This window comes from Urocitellus parryii, chromosome 8 (genome assembly GCF_045843805.1).
Source record: "Urocitellus parryii isolate mUroPar1 chromosome 8, mUroPar1.hap1, whole genome shotgun sequence".
In the NCBI taxonomy this organism is placed as follows: domain Eukaryota; kingdom Metazoa; phylum Chordata; class Mammalia; order Rodentia; family Sciuridae; genus Urocitellus; species Urocitellus parryii.
The window spans coordinates 70,660,027-70,681,458 of record NC_135538.1 but is presented as its reverse complement, the minus strand read 5'-3'; the positions used below and the strand labels follow the sequence as shown (position 1 = coordinate 70,681,458).

The window sequence follows — 21,432 nt, the reverse complement described above, 5'->3', positions numbered from 1 at the left end:
AACATCAAAGCTACCAACCCACAGGCTCTCACAGTAACTCAGCTATGGACCCCTCCCTCGGGGCTACTGGCCCAGGATATTGCATACCATGTCCACTTCAGAGATGCTGTCCAGACTCTCCACCTGCACGTCCACACCCACTGGGATGGCAGGGCCTGCAGAAGAGCAGAGAGAGCTGGTTAAGGCACACTCCTGGTGGGAGACGGCTCCCACCCACCTCCCCAGGGAGCCAGGACTGCAAAAGTAATGAGGCAGTGGTTCAGAATCCCCTGTGGATTTTCTTGCTAGTTCCAGGTATGATAGAGGCTGAGCTTTCTCCACTGAGGCCTGGGACTGTGTCTGCTTTAGGTGCCTTTCTTGGTCCAAGCTTGGTGTTTAATTTATGCTTGTTGGATGAATCAATGAGCTGAATCACTACCTCCTGTATCCTAGGGATGTCTCTATGGAGTGAAGGTAATAAAACAGCTCTAGTGTCTGAGTGGAGACCCTGGTCATTTGTCCTCCTGTAAAAATCCAAGAAGGATAGAACAAGTCCTGAGAGCCTCTGACCTGAGTTTGGTTTATCTATGTGCTGGGATTTGGATTCATTCAACTACTGAAATTCTACCTACAGAGAATCTAGCAAGTAGTTGAAGTTCTGCCTTCTGGAAACTTTCAATCTAAAGTGAGATAAGGTCTCCATGCAAAGTTAAATCACAGGGAAAGACAATAATCTACGTGATTCTGAAATCTTTTCAGGTGAGATAACATAGCACCTAAATGAATATTCAATTTTATCTGGATCCTGGAAGGATTTCTAAATCCATAAATCTATGGATTTATCTATGAGGTCCTGTCCTTTTAGTTGAGCTGGATGATGGGCACGTTGGTAAATTCACTTTGTGACAGTTTAGTGAGTTGTACACTTATAATTTGAGTATTCTTCCTTATGTCTGTTATGCTTCAGTAAAGTGTTTTTGGTTTTTTTTAGATCTTAACATTTAAAAATTTAGATTTAAAAAAAACCTCAAAACCTGTGTCTGTCAAAACATATGAACAAATGTCATTATAGTCACAGTCAAAAACATATTCCTGGAAAGAGTCAGTGGCAGCTTGTGGGAGAGGCTTTTGGAGAGAGGAAATTGTCTGGCAGCCAGTCCAGCTGCACCCAGGACCTTGAGCCCTGACCAGGAAGTGCAGGAATAGGACATTTTGACCTGAGCTGCTGTGATCTGAGCCCAGAAAACCTTAGGGAGCAGGGGAGTCTGGGTCTCAGGGAACGAGAAGAATTGGAAGGGACTTCAACTGAGGCCAGGGAAAGAGATCAGAGATACTGACAAAGTAAGATTTAGAAGGTTCATTCCTCAATTCCAGCCCAAATGCAAGAAGTAGCCCAGGGCATTGGATGGGCTCACTGACCCTCTCCTAATCCCACCAGACCCCATAGGTTTGCTAATATTTCAAAAAACCACTATTAAAATTTGGGATTTTGATTGAGGCTGATGGAATGGAAAAGTATTTCAGTTATTACTATGGGATTGAGAGAATATTTTCTGTGATCTTAAACATGAAAGCACATGAGTGCATTGCTTTGTTCTCTATTTTTCTTTTTCCTTCTCATATAAATCTGAATGTAAACTGATCTTTCTAGTTTACCATGTTCCTCAATTTATGGTTTAGGTCAGGGTCCATGAGAAAGCCCTATTCCAATAGCCATGTTCTCTACTTATTCCAGGCTGCAGGGGTGCTTTGAAAGTTCCAGAAGTGGAATGGTAAGGGTGGGAGGAGCCCCTCCTCAGGGCCAACCAGCCGGCACCCACTCTATCCCCCAGGAGGAGGGATACTTACAACTGGAGGCCAGCCTGACACCTGGACCCTCTTCCCCAGTATTCAGATCTCCACTCACTGCTGAAGTTCCCAACATTGCCATCAGAGGACAGGGGCTGGTTAATTACCTCGTCTTCTGATCCTTCCTCAGTCTGAGATATTAAAACACCACTGTGCTCTGTGCAAAGTGTGCTACACTCTCTATCTGGTCTCCTTTACCCTCTCATTCCCTTCCTCTGGAGTGCCAGGTGACCTGTTACATAGTTCCAAGAGCCAAAGGGAAGAAACAGGATAGCAATTGCCTTCTTTGGATAAACTTTCAGTGATCTGGTTTTCAGATAATGTGCACAGTGTTTGACCAGGAGCTGTTTGGCTCAGGGCATTTTCCAGATAAAATACATCAGCACACACACTGACTCTTCCTGTGCCTCTCTGTCTCAGGACCTAGCTCGCTCCCACACCTCCAGTTGCCCTTTTATGAAGAAGTTTGGCAAAACCTCTCGGGAAGATTTCAGTGTTCTCAAGATAACGCCCACATGGAGCAGGTCAAGATCTCATGTGCCCTGGGTTGTTGTAGGCAAACCACCTTAGACCATGTGTATTCAGGAGACTTGAGAACTGCTTTGAGTTTAATCTTCATAAGAATTTAGAAAAAGATACCAATGTCGCTGCCCTCCATGATTTAAGCTTTGCCTCTAACCCATACAACAGCTGGGATTGTCTGAGTTTTCCACTTTGTGGCCCTTCCCAGCCTACTTTGGGAATAGAGTCTTCTGAATTAATGGTTTTTCTTCTTCCATTAACAATTTTATGTTTTGAATTGGGCTGAGTCCTTTCAGAAGGAAAGTAGTCTAATTAAACTAGGTGTTCATGACTTGGTCACTTAGCACTGTTATGGGTTTTTGTTGTGTTGTTTTTTTTTTTTAAGTTGGGTTCTAATGAGCCAATTTGAAGTCCGTGGGATTTCAGGTAGGATAACCAAAGAGGTGGCAAATTCAAGGCAGCATAAGGGAAATGCATAATTAGCAAAGGGCTCTCCTCAGTTCCATTCTTTCCCACCATTATTTTCTTCTCATGATCCTAGAAAGCACTGTTAGGACTCAACTTGTGAATGAATATTTATGTCATTGACTCTTCAAGAATCTACATGAAATAGAATTTTCAGGTAAACTAAAGTGAAAATTTGCCAACAGGCATCCTACCCCAAATGAAGGTGTCTTTCAAGAAGAAGGCATGTGATCTGAAGGGGAAAGCTAGACATGTGAGAAGGAATTAAAAAAACAACACAAATAGTAAATACATGCAAAATTCTAAAAGAACATCAATTATGCAAAACATTACTGATAATTTATTGTGCGATGGAAAAGCCTGAACTAAAATACATTACAAAAATAGCTTTTAGGGCTGGGGATGTGGCTCAAGCGGTAGTGCGCTCGCCTGGCATGCGTACGGCCCGGGTTCGATCCTCAGCACCACATACCAACAGAGATGTTGTGTCCGCCGAGAACTAAAAAATAAATATCAAAAATGGCTTTTAAGCAGACAAGGGCATAAATGGCCTAAGAGTGTTCTGAGGTCTTTGCATTGTCCAGAACAGTAGAAGCAGCTGATTAACATACAAATGTGATAAGCCAAGGACTCTTCATTCTGTTTTCAGGAGAACCACCAGGTAATGGTAAGAGTTTGTACCTTCTAAACAAAAATCGGAATAATAATAATAATAAAATGACCAGTCAAAAAGGAAAAAAGGCAGAGAGAAAAAAAAATGAATATAGAGTTGGTTAGATAGTAGAAAGGACAGAGTAGAATAAAAATTTATTATATATTGTGCTATAAAGCAATTTCAACAAATTTCAAAGCACTAGAATTTATATAAGGTGTTATCTCAACATTCATTAGAAAATTAAAACATAGTGAGCTTTCAGGAGCCAATCTGGAAATACACACCCTTAAGTCCTGAGAAAGAGATACTGAACAATTATCGCACCCCGGAATGATTTGGACTTTAGCTCCATTCGGATAATGAGGTGTGGCTCCAGAAGTAAGCGTTACCCAGTGGGGTTGAGTTACACTCACCTGTTCCTTTGTAATCCTACCCCTTGCCTCATTTAATAGCTTCTCCCCAATAAAACCGGGTTCAAGGCATGCTCCTTTTCTTGCCTGCTTTGTCTCCTTTTTGGGAGCTGGGTCAGAGGAGCAATCACAGAACCCAAAGGAAAAGGTATTTCTCTGTGTGTCATTATTTCGTGAGTGTGTGTGTGTGTGTGTGTGTGTGTATTTTTTTCCATACATTTGGGAATTAAGAAATATACTTTTGGGGCTGGGGATGTGGCTCAAGTGGTAGCGCGCTAGCCTGGCATGCACTTGGCTGGGTTTGATCCTCAGCACCACATAAAAATAAAATAAAGATGTTGTGTCCACCGAAAAACTAAAAATAAATATTAAAAAATTCTCTCTCTCTTAAAAAAAGAGAAATATACTTTTGAAATACCCATGGGTCAATGAAGAAATCATAATACAAACTAGAAAATTTTAGCTAAATTATTTTTTAAAAAAACATACTAAAATTCATGGGATGTAGGCTAAGTATTTCTTACACAGAAATTTATATCCTTAACTGAGAATATCATAAAAGAAGAAATGATTCGATTTAACAAACTAATCACCCTTCATAAGAAGTTAGGAAAAGAATAGCAAATTAAAGTAGATGGCAGGAAATTATAAAGATAGAATAATAAGCACTGAAATAGAAATAAATATACAACTAAGAGGATTGATAAAGCCAAGTATTGGTTCTGTGAAAGAATAGATAAAATTCTGATAAGATCAATCTTCCAAGAAAGAAGAAAAGCAAAAATAGCCAGTGTAGGGAATAAAAAGGACATCACTGTGCAGAAGCCATAAAAAAAGACAAAAAGAGGTTATTCTAGACAAGTTTTTCTCAACACTCTTCAAAATGTGGATGATATGGACAAATTCCCAGAAACATACAACCTGTCAATCGACATCAATAAGAAGCCAAATGTAAAAACCTGCAAAGTCCTACAACTATTTTAAAAATTGAGTCTATAATTAAAAATTTCAAAGTAAACAACAGGGCCAGATGACTGTTTTGCACAGGGACCCTAAAGTGAAGGTAGATAGGCCCTTGTGCAAGATTTAGAAAACTTTGAAACATGAAAAGAAACTAAAGAAAACTTAAATAAGTGGAGAATACATCAAGTTCATGGACTATGAGGCAAAGAGCAATGATATAAATTAAAATTCAGACTGCCTAGCAAGGCCTGGGGTTGTAGCTCAGTAGTAGAGCACTTGCCTAGATTTGTGAGGCACTGGGTTCAATTCTCAGTACCATATAAAAAATTACAAACAAATAAAAAAGTTATTGTGTCCACCCAGAACTAAAAAAAAATGTTTAAAAAAAAAGAGTACCTACCAAAACTCATGCTTGTTGTTAGGAGTCAGGATAACAGTGAGGGGATGATGACTGGTAAGAGAAGGGGGCTTTTCTGGAGTTCTGGAAACAGTATTTCTTAACATAGGTATTGTTAAATGAATGTGTTCTCTTTTTGATAATTCACTAAGCTATACATGGTCACTTTTCGGTATGCATATTATGGTTCACTGAAAATTTTACATTGAAGAAAATCAAGAATTTTATCAAAAGGCACTATGAATAATTTAAAAAGCAAATGATAGAGTGAGATATTTGCAATACCTAACTGACAAAGGGCTTATATACAGAAGACATAAATAACTCCTAAGTGTTCTCTTAAGAACGAGTCAGAAAACCCAATACAAAAATAACAGAAACATAAAACATATCAAGACTTGAACAAGCACTTCAAAAAATAATAAATACACAATAAACATATGAAAAAGTGCTCAACCTCATTAATGACTCCATTAAAACCGCAATGAGACGTAATTACTATATGCCAACAAAACTGGCTCAAATGCAAGAGTTACACTAAGTGTTGACAAGGATGTAGAGTAATTGAGACTCTCATACACTTCCAACAGGGGTGTGAATTGGCACAATCACCTTGGAAAACATTATCCAGCAAAATGAAGGACATACATAACCCATGACCCAGGAATTCCATGTTTAGAAATACATGTGAATAAGCACCAGTAGACATACACAAATTATTCACAAAATAGTATTTGTAATAGTTAAGAGTTGAAAATTTCCATAATGTCCATCCATACTATAGGATAAAAATACTCTGGTATAGTCATACAATGGAATATTATAGTTACATGCAATAATGATGTGGATGACTCATCTCACGGATGAATGTATAGTATGATAAAATCCCAAAACATACCAAACTAAATAACGGGGTTGAAGCTTGCACACAATGGCAAGAAGATTATAAAGAAAAGGGAGGAAGCTATGGAATAACTGGAAGAACATGTGGAGAAGTTGTGGATCTATGGGGAAGTATAATAGGGTAACCAGCACCAAGACAGAGCACGGTCCTACTCAGGAGGTGTGAGCTGCCTGAGGAAATAAAAGGTCTGAAATAATCAGGAAGAAATAAGACAAAGCCAAAGATTAGATTTTAAAAAGTGGAGCATCTGATGGTCTTCCAGTCCTAATAGGAACTGGAACTAAACAACTGAAAAAGGCCCCAATTCTTTATCTAAAGGGGAGTACATCAAAGGCAGGGATAAGGTTTCAGTGAGAAGAGTCTTGCTTCGGTGCTTGTTTCTCAGTGTGGCCAGAGGTCTTGCAGTAAGCAGATTGATTGGTGTTAGGCAGGCTACACCCACCTCTAGGAGTCTATTTGACCTAAGGTTGTGAGCTAAGACAGGGGCCAGCATGATCCCTGGGCATTCTTAACTCGGGAATTTCAACCCAGGAGTTCCCAGAGGAGTGGCCTCCCTGCCTTAATGGCTCAAACAAACCATAATTTATATATATCCTCCAACAGGGAAGATAAATACTTTCTCTGGATCTGAGTGTTGGTTATCTGGTGTTTCCTTTATTTTAAGCCATTTCCCTGTGCACTTATTTAGAGCCCCCTTTTTAATGCTGGTTACAGCTCAAAGTAATAAGAAATAGTTAAAAAAAAGTAACACCTATTAATATTTTAAATTTAAGCAGTGGCTTAAATTTTTGTCTGAGCCAATGAGGGTAAGAGGGCTTAAGAAACTCTTCAATCTAGTCAGACTGCCCAGGTCTTAGCTTACATGCTATTTTCTTCCCAGAGGCTTCCCTGACACTCTAGGTGAAGTTTCACAGCCCCACACCATCCTATGCTCTTTTCCTCATGTGCTAGTCAGTTTCCATCACTAGAACCTGTGATATTGCCTGTGATCATCTACTTATGAAGAGAAAAGGGTGGTTTTAGCTCCCAGGTTTGGAGGTTCCTGTCTATGATTGGGAAGACATATTGCTTTTCGGCCTCCAGTGAAGGGACAGCACATCATGGGGGTGGGGGAGCCTGTGTTACAACAAAACCAATCCCCTTAGAGCTAGGGAGAGAAACGAAGAGGAAGAGACCAGGGTCCCACAGGGCCCTTCAAGGGCATGTTCCCCTCCAGGGCCTCCCAGTAGGCCCCAACTCTTAAAGTTTTCTCCACCTCCCAATAGCACCCAGCTGGGGAATAAGTCTTTAACACATGGATCTTTGTGAGACATTCAAGATCCATAGAATAGCACCCCATAATACTCGTCCATTTCCTTCATCAACCTCCAGAAAAGGCTGTCCCTCTAATTTGTCCACCTCCAAAATCTGTACTCATCAGAACCTCCTCTCTACCCACCCGCCTGACTTCCACCGGCACACACCAGGGAGGGGCAGGCAGTTGGCATGCCAATATTGACAGGACCTCAGGCCAAGGGTACAGAATTCCTCTAATGATATGGGAGGGAGGGACGAAGGACATGTTTCAGGCTCTGTGGTCCCACAGGTGGAGAAGAACGAGGTCATTCTCAGCTCTAAACTAGACCAAGGAAGGCCTTTGAATTCACCACTCCTATCTTCCCCAACCAGTTCCTCAGTGGGGTGAGGAGACTCTGTTATAAGAACAACCAAAAACAGAGAGTGAGAAACAAGCCCGTGAAAGCTATCATGTAGGCTGTAGAGCAGGATGGACCATCTCTCTATCCCTCAGGCCCCCACCTGGCTTTGCCCTTTCCCCTCCCTAGATGTCCTTCACACCACCTCCCACCTGCTCCTGACTGCTGGTCGGGGCTGTTGCCATCCACCCATGCCCCCACGTTGAGATCAACTGTGTAAGGCAGGTGGCCGGGCAGAGGGGTGGGGAGGAATGTCCTGAGTCCATAGAGCTACCAGGGAATGGTGCAGGAATTCCACATGTGTCTCTGTGTGCTCACCATGTGTATGTGTGACAGAGACAGAGAGAGTGTGAATTGTCCTTAATCTGGGAAAGAAATAGACTTTCAGAGAACTCTATGATTCAAAAATTTAAATAAATAAATCACTTATTACACTGCCTGGTCTAAATTTCGTCCCCATCATTTCCTAGCAGTGTGATCTTTGGCATACATTTTTCTCTGTGCTTCAGTTTCTTGCCTGAAAAATAAGGACAATAATTATACTGTCCTTATATGATTGTTATGAGGATTAATTGTGCTACTCTGTGTAAAGCCTATAGCAAGTTTTGCTATATAGGATGTTCTCCATAAAGAATTAGATTATCATGTCATTATCACCATGACCTATCTTACTTACTAGAGGGTAAAGCCTGAATCTTACTCCTTCTTAATCTCCCTTTGCATTTACTGGGTAGAGGCGCTAACCTCAGAGGGCTTAATCCACGCTGGAGAGAAGAGTGTCTCTGCCAACCTCTCAGTACTGGTGTCCACATCACTAAAGGGCCATACTCTGCAAATCTGGATCCTGAGATTGCAGGTGCCTGGGGGGACCCCTACCACACCAGCATACTGTCCACTATGCCTGGACCTCACATACCCAGAAAAAGGTCCTGGGCCATCACCTGGCCCTGGGCTCTTAGGCTGCTGCCATGGTGAAGTGCAGGTTTGCTCACCTCCAGCAGAGTGGGCAAAAACAGAGGGCAGAGGAGTGGTGAGAAATTCCAGACTGTGTCACAGAATAAAATGAGGAAGCCCAGCAGCAGCAAAATCTGTCTGTAGGCCACAGTCAAAGAAAGGTAGGTAACTGTTAGCCATGCATGCTCCCAGCTACTATGGAGAGTTTTAAAAAGACTGTATTAGTCAAGGAGAACTTGCCACATTAAATTGAACAAATAAATCATCAAGGGTTTGCCAAAGAAAATGCTGTGGTCAGTGAATTCCTCATGTTCTTTTACAGTGTTTCTTTTTATGATGCCATTTTCTTAGAAAATTAATTGAAATGAAAAATAAAAGTGCAATAATGATTTCTTATTATTCCTCTTAATATAGTATTTAGGTATTGTAATATTTTAAGAAAAAGATCTGCCTGGGGATTGTGCTTGGAGCCCTGAGTTCAATTCCCAACACTTAAAAAGAGAGAGAGAGAGAAAAGAAATCAATCCACATGGCAGGCTAATTTGAATAAGACCTTACATATATGTAGTGCTTCCCAAGGTCCATACATCTTCATTTACTATTCCTTTGCTCAGTTCTGTAGTGTCCACTAGACCAAGTCCTGAGCAATGCAGTCTGGGATGTGGAAGTCAATAAACCTGGTTTCTTTCTCCAAGAAGGGAAACAACTGGCTCTATCTCTTCTATGTGATATCACAGAAGAGATGACAGGAGCATTCACAGATATAATAGGAACTAGAGGAAGGCTCAATTAATTCCAACTGAGGGCACTGAGGAAATTCTACAAGAAGCAGTTTTTGATGAATTTGGGTCACTGGCACTGGAGAGAGCATCAACAAACGGCCACATCTGGGTAGGGCTTTGGAACACTCATCACTCCTAACAGGTGTGGGAGAAAGAATGCGTTTCAGGTTGTATGAAGAACATAGCATAGTATAGCAAGGTGGATCATTAACCCACATTTCTCAGATATGCAAAACAATAATTTGTTTTAAAAGGCAGCTTCTTTGATCTCTCTCACAAAACCCTGTGCGTCTTAAGTGTGGGAAATTTTTATTTACCAGTTAACAGCAGCTCAGTCATGTCTAGTTAATGAAGCCTTTCATTTCCTCCCACCTTAGTTGACTCTGTGTCCTAGAGGAGAAAGGAACCCCACTAAGCACTTGCTCTGGATTCTCATCAGCTGAGCAACAACGGCTGCCATCTGTGGTGGCAAATCCATGGTCCTCTAGCCTCTAGCAGGGAAGTCCTCCAGGCCACAGCCTCTGAGCGCAGACCTGAAGCCCGTGCTGGTCTGCTGTTCACCTCATTGCTTTTATTTGCTCATAGGCCTGTGGGGGCTTTTAGAGGCTCATCATACCCTTGCAAGACCAGGGATGGCCAGGAGCTGGACCTTGGCTCTTCTGTGTAGTTACCTCCCTGCACCACAAGTACATCACCACTCCTCACTCATGATCAGTGTGGCAGCAAATGATATACACACACATACACACACACACACACACACACACACACACACACACACACACAATATCCCCATGCTGCACCCAGGCAGTGGGCTGCCAGCCTGCAGGTCCCACCACACCCACAAAGTTCCCAGGCCCCCTCACACATGGATATTACCACTGAGCCCCATGCTCTGCAGAGAGAGGTATACTCTGCCCATCTGCGTCCCCCTGCCCCCACAGGGGATAGCTTCCCATGTCCTCTTCATGTCTGTCAGGAATTCCTCATCTAGTTCCCAGAGACATTCCGTCTCCCATTGCTGCTTTGAGGAGAAAAGTGGCATCTATCTTCACAGTGAAAACTCAACCTACTAAGTAGTTTTGGCTCTTGCTATGAGAGCCTAGAATTATTTGGATTAGATGTTTGGTGGATGAGCCAGGTACAAGGCACACACCTTCGATCCCAGCAACTCAGAGGCTAAGACAGGATTGCAAGTTCAATACCAGCCTCAGTAAATTAATGAGGCTCAGAGAAACTTAGTGAAACCCTGTCTCAAGATAAAAAATAAATAAATAAAAAGGGCTAGGGATATAGCTCAGTTGTAAAGTAACCCTGGGTTAGATCCCCAGTGCCCCTCAAAAAAAAAAAAGATATTCTGCAGATGAATACACATTGCCTCAATAGTCATCATTATCCCTGTCACAGTTAAAAAAATCTAATGGTTTATTGTGCTTGGGGAACAGGGAATAAAAATATATCTGAGTAGCACAGGGCCTGTGAAAGTTTGTTTTGGGAGAGAATGTGTGGCAGGTAAATTTTGATGGGATCCTAGAAAGTCCCTCTGACCCACCACCAGGCCCTCATAGACAGCTGCACAAGTGTGCCTTCCTTCAAAGTCAACCTGCCTACCCCAGCAGGCTTCAGCCAACCAGTTGGTGACTGTTTTCTGCTCTCCAATCTCCCCCTGTCAGACCCTGACTTTCCCAGCTTTTTCCAGATGCCTTACATATTCAAGATCCTGCAACAGCTCTGTGCTCTGAAGTCAGGTAGATCTGGGCTCCTGGTGACTATGGTGCCTACACCACCATTGTGCCCTACACGTGACCCTGCTCGCTGGCTGCTCACAAGGGCTTCATGTGTCATGATCCAGCCTTCCAATATTTGCCTCTCTGATGTGTATAAAGTTCTTTCTCAAGAACTCTGTTGCCCAAGTGTCTTCTTTGATATAAGGAGAGCAACTAAGAACAGAGCAGGGAGGAAGAGCATGAGAAGAAGATTAACATTAAACAGGGATGAGAGGTGGGAGGGAAAAGGAGAGAGAAGGGAAATTGCATGGAAACGGAAGGAGACTCTCATTGTTATACAAAATTACATATAAGAGGAAATGAAGGGAAAGGGAAAAAACAAGGGAGAGAAATGAATTACAGTAGATGGGGTAGAGAGAGAAGATGGGAGGGGAGGGGAGGGGAGGGGGGATAGTAGAGGATAGGAAAGGCAGCAGAATATAACAGACACTAGTATGGCAGTATGTATAAACGTGGATGTGTAACCGATGTGATTCTGCAATCTGTATATGGGGTAAAAATGGGTGTTCATAACCCACTTGAATCAAATGTATGAAATGTGATATGTCAAGAGCTTTGTAATGTTTTGAACAACTAATAATAAAAATTTTAAAAAAGAATCACACAAATTTATATAAAAGACAAAGCAGATATCGGTAAATGTTTTCCCTAGAAATGAAAACCAAGTTTATGACTTGTATTTCTAGCAAGAAAAGGCAGAAACAAGCAACCTCTTAAGGACATAGCCTGCACTGATAAGCAAAGCAGAATCATGTTCCTCATAGTAAGTCCCAGCTGAGAGAACAGTTAGAAAGTGTCTGGTCAACATTGACCTACCTCTCCTTTCAAGAGGAGCAATTAAACAGGTCATACAGGTCTGGGGATGCATTTTAGTGATAGTGTTTATTTACCTAGCAGGTAATAGGCCCTGGGTTTGATCCCAGTACTGGGAAAAAAAATCCTTAAATAAATCACACACATTTTCTGGCTTATAATAAATGAAGGGACAAATACAAGTTAGCATAGTTTCATGAAGGTTGCTATCTGTCTAAAAGGAGCATCAGAACCTTGTCTTCCATATCTCTTGCAAACCCTGCACTTCTCACCCCAACTCTAAGGTACTGTTTTATAAAATACTTTAAGTTAGTCTTTTGATCTGAGTTTATCAGGTTCCTCTTGATTCACATATCAAAATTCAGTACCTCATATTCACTTTGAGTACAAATGGGACTGAATAATGTTGGAAATAGAAAGTCCGGTTTTCCATTTTCAAAATATAGTGCTTGGTCTTAAAAATACAACAGCTCTGAATATGTAAGAAATTACTGAATATGTAAGAAAATCAGTAGAATAGGAAATAGAATGAATGGTTAGGAGGGGTTTACACCCAATTTGTCAGATTCACAGCCCCTTGACAAATAGGAGGGAAGGGGAAAGGATGGGCCTTGTTTGCACTCAATCCCAGAAAGGCTTTCCTGCCACCAGAGAACAAAGGAAGGTGGGAATAATTAAAGGTATATTTCCTTAAATAATCCAATAAGAGACAGTAAAACCTAGGTGACAGGCAGGGAGATTGAGAACCCCATAGTACTCAGTGAGGAAGTGAGGGAGGGACCTGGCACTCTAGGGGATAAAATGCAAATTGTAACAGCCTCAGGGGTGTACCTGCTCCCCGCTCAACACCTGATCTTGCAAGATTCTCAATAAAGCCTCACATTTTGCCATTAAAAAAAGAGAACTCTGTTGCTTTAACTTTTATTTTTCTAATTATCAATGAGCTTAAGCATTCTTATGTATTTGTAACCTCAAGGAGTCCATCTCTTGTGTTGTCTGTTTGTCTTTTGCCCATTTTTTCTACTCCATTTTCATTCTTTTGCTTGTATCAGGAGATCCTAGTTTGCTGAGCATTCTTGTCTTTAATAGATATTGTTCTTTATCAAGGAATTTTTCTGTATCTTTCAGAGAATCTTATCAATATCAGAATTAAAAATACATAAAATACAAAAAATGACATATTTACATATCATTTATGATAGCAAAATGTTTGAAATATTTTGTCCTTCAATAAGACATTGATGAAATGAAAAATTATATGTCCATACAATGGAATATTAAGCAACCATTTAAAGTATGAAGAAGTTCTATATAAATTGATAAAGATTTCCAAGATATATGTTAAGAAAAAAAAGTGCATAAGAATATGGACCATAGAACAACAGAGTATGCATAGCTATACAAGAGGATGTATAGCAAAATAGTCTAAAAAGTGAAGTGGGGGGAATATATATGCTTACTTACTTGTATGCATAAAATGACTTTGGAAGGACATGAAAAAGATTCCGTAGGCTTCTAGAAGAAGAGAAGAAATGACTCCATTGGCTCTGCATGAGGCAGCCTCATCAGGAGGAATTGTACTTGGAACCTGAAGCATGAGTGCAGGCACACATGCACACACACCCTGTGAGCAGCACAGACCCAGGGAGAACTGCAGGGCATGGGTACATTTGCATATTTATATATTCTTGGCCATACAACATTAGCAAATGTTGAAGGGCATAATGTATAGATCTTATAAAAATTAAGTCTTTGAGGGAACAGTCTTCAACTATTTGAAAGAGACTTCCAACTATTGGAAGAGACTTTCTGAATTGCACTATTGTTATGTCACAAAAGATGATATGTGTAGAAACCTCAGAAAGACAGATTGACATTGAAAATTCCAATAATGGACCAGGTTGCTTCAGGACAGAGTGTCACACACTGTCTTATCTCTTTCTTTCTTTCTTTTACTATTTATTTTTTAGTTGTATTGGACACAATGTCTTTATTTTATTTATTTATTTTTATGTGGTGCTGAGGATGGAACCCAGGGCCTCACAAGTGCTAGGTGAGCGCTCTACCACTGAGCCATAACCCCAGCCTTTTCTGATTCCTTTTATATGAAGTTCAAGAATAGGCAAAACTGGGCTGGGGTTGTAGCTTTAGTGGGCGAGCGCTCCTCTAGCATGCATGAGACCCTGGGTTCAATCCCCAGCACATAGAAAATTAATAATAATTCTTGGCCAGCCAGGAAGGGTGGTAAGACCAGTAAAGGGCAGGTAGCTAATTACCAAAGAAAAGGAAAAGGGTAGATAGCACTCTCTGCCACTTGGTTGCTAACAACCTGGGGCGGGGGTGGTCCTTAGATGGCTCTCTTCCTGCCCTTAGTCATGTAGGCAAGATAAGAAGGGAGGGAGAAAAAAGGAAATTTAAAAATCTATAAAAGGAGCACCCACTCCCACTCCCTCAGGCACCAGCTCTGGACCCCTCTTCTCCAGAAGAGTCTCCCTCTCTCTCTTTCTCTGTTCTGTTTCTTAAAAAAAAAAAAAAAAAAAAAAATACTTTTTGCTCTTGCCTCAGGGTTTCTTGAGTGTTCAGTCTTCAACACTGGAGGGAACAAGTACCTGATCCTGATCTTCAAGACCGGGTTCAGTGGTGCATGTTTGTAATTCCAGAGGCTGAGACAGGAGGATCACGAGTTCAAGACCAGCCTCAGCAATTTAGCAAGGCTCTAATCAACTTAGTGAGACCCTATCTCAAGATAAAAATCAAAAAAGGTTTGGGGATGTGGCTCAGTGGTAAAGTGCCCCTGGTTTCAATCCTGAGTAACAAAAACAAAAACCAGGAAAAAAATAAAAACTTATTCATGGAGACAGAGATCAGAAAAATAGTCACTTCTGCTCTCCTGTCTCCTCCTGTCAGATCCTCACTTTCCCAGATTTTTCCAGATTCTTTACATTCCCAAGATCCTGCAACAGCTCTGTGCTCCTGAAATCAGGCAGACCGGGAACGGATAGGGTAGGGCATGAGGAAGCCTTCTGGGGAGCAGGGAATGTTTTGCATATTAATCTGGGTAGTATTTTCAATCATCAATGTTTGTATATGTAGAAATTCAAGCCAGACACGGAAGATGTGGGTACTTTACTGTATTGTTTATAGTAGGCAAATAATGCCCACCCCACCCCCCATTAAAGATGTACATCCTCATCTCCAGAACCTATGAACATGTGAGGTTACAGGGCTAAGGGAATTAGCATAGCACAGGAATATAGGTTGCTAATCAGGTGACCTTAAAATAGGGGGTATGTCCTGGGTTATTTAGTGGGGGCGCCTGTGGTGAACACACACGTCCTTAAATGTGGACTGAGAGGGGCAGGCAAGAAAATCAGAGTAAGGTGAAGAACATGTAAGAGCTGACTCTGAAGACAGAGGCAGAGAGCCAGGGCCAAGGAGTGTGGCAGCCTCTAGATGCCAGAAAGGACATGAAAACAATTCACCACAGACCCTCTAAAAAGGAACCCAGCCATGACTGATACCTGGATGGTAACTAGTGAGAACCACCTTGGACTTCAGAATGCTTGAACAGTAAGGTAACATCTGTGTTAATTTAAGTCCTTGAGTTTGTGGTAATTTACTTTAGAATATATAGAAAATGGATGTCATACCTAAACAAAACAAATTAAGAAATTAAAAAATAAAATAAACAAATTAAGGACTGAGAGTGTAGCTCAGGGGTACATGCTTACTTAGCATGTGCCAGGTCCTGGGTTCAATCCCCATCACTCCCCCCTACCAAAAAAGAGGAAAAGAAAATAAGAGATGAGGTGAAGAGAAGGTATTATCTGAGGTGGATGGAGAGAACACTGGATCACGTATCCTGGGCCTGCATAAACAATGTTAATGGAATAACAAAGGGAAACTGTTCATGGAATTCCCCAGGGGAAGAGCCTTGTTCTCTGTAAACACACACCACCCTGTGAGCAGCCTGGCCCTTGCCACCTGCCTCTATGCTCCATCTCTGAAGTTCTTTCTCCTCCCTGAGATGTTAGGAGGCCTGAGCGTATGTGGGGGACAGGCTTCCAAGAGAGGAGGTGCACTCTACCTTGCCTCTGTAAAGACAAAGAACTAATTGTCATCTCTTCAGACACCCTGAACCAGCCAGGCAGCTGGACTACCCTGCCCCCATGGCCCTGAAGTGACCAGGCTTGTCCTGGACATTGCTGGAGCAGGAGCATTTTCTGTATTGGTGCTTGTATGGCTTGGTTTTGCATTTTTTCATGTTCCTTCCCGTTATAGGCTTCTGGTAGGGTCTGAGTGGATTTTAAATAAAGACCATAAGATCTTTTCCCTTGTTAGCAGATTTAATCATGAATTTCACTTTTACCCATAAGCCTGACTTTTCTGGTGGTGAGCGCTGCCTTCTCCACTTGGTGGCAGGTGTCTGACTATCTAATTGCAGGGAGCTGGGGATGGTGGTGAGACCCAATGGCTCTCCCCTCCATCAGAGCATGAGCATAAAGGGTACCTGTTAGAGATGCAAGTTCCTGGGCCCCACCTGAAGCCTACTGAATCAGACCCTCTGGGGATGGGACCCAGGAGTTGGTTGTAACAAGCCTGCCAGGTGGGCCTGATTCACACTCCAGTTTGAGAACCAGTGGACTACTTCAGGAGGTGGCTCAGTCCTGGTAGCCACCTCCGTAAACTTCCACTAGACCATGGCCTCCAGCGGTTGGGATTTCCACCTCAGTCTCCCCATTTCCCTGCCCAGTTTCCAGGCTCTCCTGGGCTCCAAACCTCTCCTCACTGGGTGGCCTTCTCTTTGAAAGTTCCTCTTCTGCTATCTCTGGGTCACAGCTCTCCCAGACTCCTCCTTTCCCTCCTGAAGCCCTCAGGCCCCTATCTTCCTGGCAGACACTCAACCCCTCCCACAACAAGCTCTCTGACAGCTCACGGTCTTCTCCTGAGCCTCATCTCTGACCCAACTCCAATTACCCAAATTGTTTCTAAATGCCTAGAATAGTCTCCACAGGGTATCTGACCAATTTCTTAAGTTTCATGTCTCCAAACACACCTGTCTGAACAGTGTATGGATCTAAAATAGTCAAACTCACAAAAGCAGAGAGAAGAAAGGTGATTGCCAGGGGCTGGGGATGAGGGAAATGAGATGTTGGTCAGAAGGTATAGTGAGTGGTACCCTCCTCCTCCACAGAAAAATCTTAACTAAGCTTCTCCAGAAATCTTCACCATAATTGATTTTAGGAGTATCAGCAAAAGAGTCTCTACAAAAGAGTTCAGTGTAGGTAAACTTACTATTTTTTTGTTGCTCTATTTTACTTGGCCATTGGCCTAGAAGAAATTAGCACTCCAGGTGCTGAATGCCCCTTTATTAGCTTTTCACAAACATGTATCCAGTATAGTAATTTGTAGAAGTGTGTTTGCAAATGAAAAATGTGATTAAAAAAAAAAAATCCTTTAATAAGGCCTCTGGCCTTGAGCTGGGGCTTCACAGAGATGTCTACATTTCTAAGATAAAAGAAGTTACCAATTGGGCTCCATGGTAACAGCTGGCAGGGGAAATAAGAAAGGGAAGAAGAAGCTCTCCCCTTCTCAGGTGTTGTCCTTAAAAGGTTAACTTGCCCAAAATAGTGAAAGAAAAAGCTGCTTTTATATGAACTTCTGCAGACTGTGAACTTCTGAGCCCCTCTTCTTATATGCTGGGTATAAAGTTCTGAAACTACCTGAACTCGGAGTTCAGGGGATTAATCGATTACAGCGAAAGCTGTACCCTTTGAACCTGGCTGCAGCCAAATAAAACTGTTTCTTGCTATCTTCGGTGTCCTGCCTTGTCTGTGCCCTACAACAAGGGTACAGAGTTTCAGTTATGCAAGATGAGTAAGTTTTGGAGCTCTGAGGACTTCCGTGAACTGTACCTCACAGGTAGCATGTGTGTGTTTGTGCGTGTGTGTGTGTGTGTGTGTGTGTGTGTGTGCAGTGAAAACACTCAAAATCTACCCTCTTAGCAGATGTCACATATTCAGTACAATGATGAATGTCAATGAGCTTGAGCATTGTGCTTTGTTCAAAGTATACATTTGTATCAAAACATTAATTGTGGAGCTGGGGATGTGGCTCAAGTGGTAGCGCGCTCGCCTGGCATGCGTGCGGCCCGGGTTCAATCCTCAGCACCACATACCAACAAAGATGTTGTGTCCGCCAAGAACTAAAAAATAAATATTAAAATTAAAAAAAAAAAAGAAAAAAAAACAGCAAAAAAAAAAAAAACATTAATTGTATACCTTAAATTTTTGTCAATTATACTTCAGCTGAAAAATTTAATTGGGGAAACACACACACACCTGTCTAGTGGGGGCCCAGACCTGTCCTACTGCCAACATTCTTTCCCTCAGAGCATGGTGACCTCATCAGTCTCTCCCTCAGACAGAGTCATGAAGCACAGCCAAAAAAAGGGGGGCTGCAGAGGAGGGGCTATTTTTGGCAAAGAGGAAGAAGGGACGTGAGTAGGAGCAAGACATGGGTGGCAGGTTGGGGTCTGTGCTCCCAAGGAAGGTTCCAAGGAATCTCCTCCTCCCAGGGCAGTAGCTGCTGGGAAGATGCCAGCAGAAGCCACAGAGGGCCAGATCCTCCCTTGCTTCACTCCCACACTGTTCATTCTAAAGAGAGGCGCTCACCTCACCCAGTGTGGGGACAGGGAGGCAGAACCAGGAAGTCCAAGAAGCACTCAGAAGAGGAGGCTACAGTCCCCAAGAGAGAAGGGCCACTATGTTCTTGCCTTAGTTGGCTCTGTGGGCCTTACGAGGCCAGATTGTTGAGTAGCAACTAGACATGAGCTGTGGGTCATGGTTTAAAAAAAAAAAAATAGTATACAGCAAATCAGTTAATCCCCAGTCCCGTCTCATCTTGCAAGATCTGACGCGATGGCTATTCCAGGACCCTTGACTGATCTCAGCCCTATAAACTGTTCCTCTAATAACAGGAGGAAGATCAAGTCAGGAGGTAAGAATCAAAGGGAAGGGTATGAAGTGCACCCCCTTTCTCCACAGAAAAGCCCTCTTCACCATGGCTGATTTTAGGACTGTCAGAAAAAGAGTCCAATGTAGATAAACTTCCTATTTTCATGTCACCCTGTTTACTTGGCCACTGGCCGAGAAGATACCAGCACTCTGGGTGCTGGGCACCCCCTTATTAGTTTTTCACAAACGTATCCAGTATGGTACTTTGAAGAAATGTGCAAACAAGGCCTCTGGCCTTGAGCTGGGGCTTCACAGAGATGTCTACATTTTTAAGATAAGTTACAAATGGACTCTATGGTAACAGCTGGCAGGGGGAGGAAAGAAAGGGGAGAAGAAATTCTCCCTTTCTCAGGTGTTGTCCTTGAAGAGTTAACATGCCCAGAACAGTGAAAGAAGAAGCTGCTTTTATGTGAACTTCTGCAGACTGTGAACTTCTGCAGACTGTGAACTTCTGAGCCCCTCCCCTTACATGCTGGGTATAAAACTCTGAAACTCCCTGAACTCGGGGTTCATGGGATTGATTGATTACAGCAAAAGCTGTGCCCCCTGAGCCTGTCTGCAGCCAAATAAAACTGTTTCCTGCTATCTTCAGTGCCTTGCCTCGTTTGTCCCTACAACAGGTATGCTGACTCAAAAGGGCCCATTGTGAAAATATCTTTGACAAATCCTTGTCAAACAGCACAACAAGATGATTAAGACCAGACCCACCTATCAATTCTATAAAACAAGTTCCAATTAGGACCTCTTGGCTGGGTGAGGATGACCCAGGATGCCTGAGGCTGTTAGCATAGCTTTATGTTATCATTGTAAGCTGTAGCTTTTCTCCCCTCCTGGGGAGCAGTGTTCCACTTAGATACTTACAGATAAAGGAATGAGTAATCGAGGTTTAGAATTAGAATGGAGGCTGTCAATACAGAGCCCGAGGTGATGCTTGGGCAGGACTTTAACAACCTTCCTTAGAAGCCCTAATAAAACTGGAGAATAAAGGAGTGAGTGGTCCTCTCCTCTTTGAAATCACCCAACTCTCCCTTGGGGTACTTTCTGTACCTTCTTTCTTGAAACATTTTCCTATACTTTTACTACATTTTTTATGTCTTGCTTGAAATCTTCTCCTGCAAAATGTAAATCTCCAATAAGATGAATGATATTTGGGACTTTGTGGCCAGAATCCTGTGGCTTGGAAGTCTAGGGGTTGATTCTCTCCTAGAAAGGAGACCACAGACTAAATCACCAGGAGAACCACAGGGACCTGCGGGGAGGGGTCTCCACTCACAAACTCAGGGCACATTACATGAGGTGGTTCTAAAGTAGTAAGCAAGATTTTAAAATCATGTGTCAAAATTACCCTAGGAAATTACTTAGGAAGATGTTTCATTGGATGCAGTCCAGCTAGGGAAGCAACTGGACTATAACTTGAGAAGTAACAGAGCAGTATACACCCTCACCCCCAGAAAGGTCATAAAAGATCTGTGAGATGCATCAAGAAGGTGTCCCCCGCTGCTCCTAGTCTTTCGCCACATGCGCGGAAGTGACTTTTGTACAGATAGTAGAGGTTTTGCAACAGTATCCTCCTGATATATGCATTAAATTGATCTCAAAGAACATCCCAGGTTCAAGGGGAAGGGAATGCAATTGTCTTTTCTAGGAGTGTTAATGAAAACCCCCACACTGGGCTGTACTGCCTGGGTGCGAATTTCAATTTTGCCTTTCACTGGCTGTGTGAACTTGAGCCCGATCCTGAGCCTTACTGCTTCTTAATTACCCAAGGTCACATAGTCTGTGTGCAAAGACGGGGAGAACAGTGCAGGGATTTGACTCTAGGAGACGACTACATTGCATCCTGTAGAATATGGAAACCCTTGAGGCTTGGAGGAAGCAACACCAAGGAAAGTATGTTCCCAGAAGGTGAACATGGCCGGGAGAAGGGGGGAGCAGGGTGACACTAGAGGATCAAGGCCAAGGTGTTGCTATAAGTCAGTACTTTCAGCTTTCATATTATTATTGTATCCTAAAAAGAAATATATAATTAAATTTTAGTTTATTAATGAATTGAAAATTAAATACTAAGGAATAAGATTTTTCTGGGGAGGGTTTAGCCACTGAAGATTGCCTGGATAACAGGTATATAAGGGGATGAGGGCCTGGGGCCTGGGTGGGGAGGGAGTAGCAGAGCGGAAGGGTGGATTGATTCTAGAAAGGGGAAAGGGCAAGGAGGAGGCAAGATCAGAAAGGGGTCCAAGTTC

General features: G+C 42.4%; 1 protein-coding gene across 3 annotated transcripts in view; it reads right to left on the bottom strand.

Annotated features, from left to right (window-relative positions):
- Positions 1-21,432, bottom strand: part of LOC113198419 (gamma-aminobutyric acid type A receptor subunit rho2) — a 59,094-nt gene that overhangs the window by 21,404 nt on the left and 16,258 nt on the right. For all 3 annotated transcript variants that reach the window (XM_026411147.2, XM_026411154.2, XM_026411163.2), the window contains one exon: positions 88-155. In XM_026411147.2, coding sequence (XP_026266932.1) covers positions 88-155 — 68 coding nt within the window. The remainder of the gene's footprint in view (positions 1-87; positions 156-21,432) is intronic.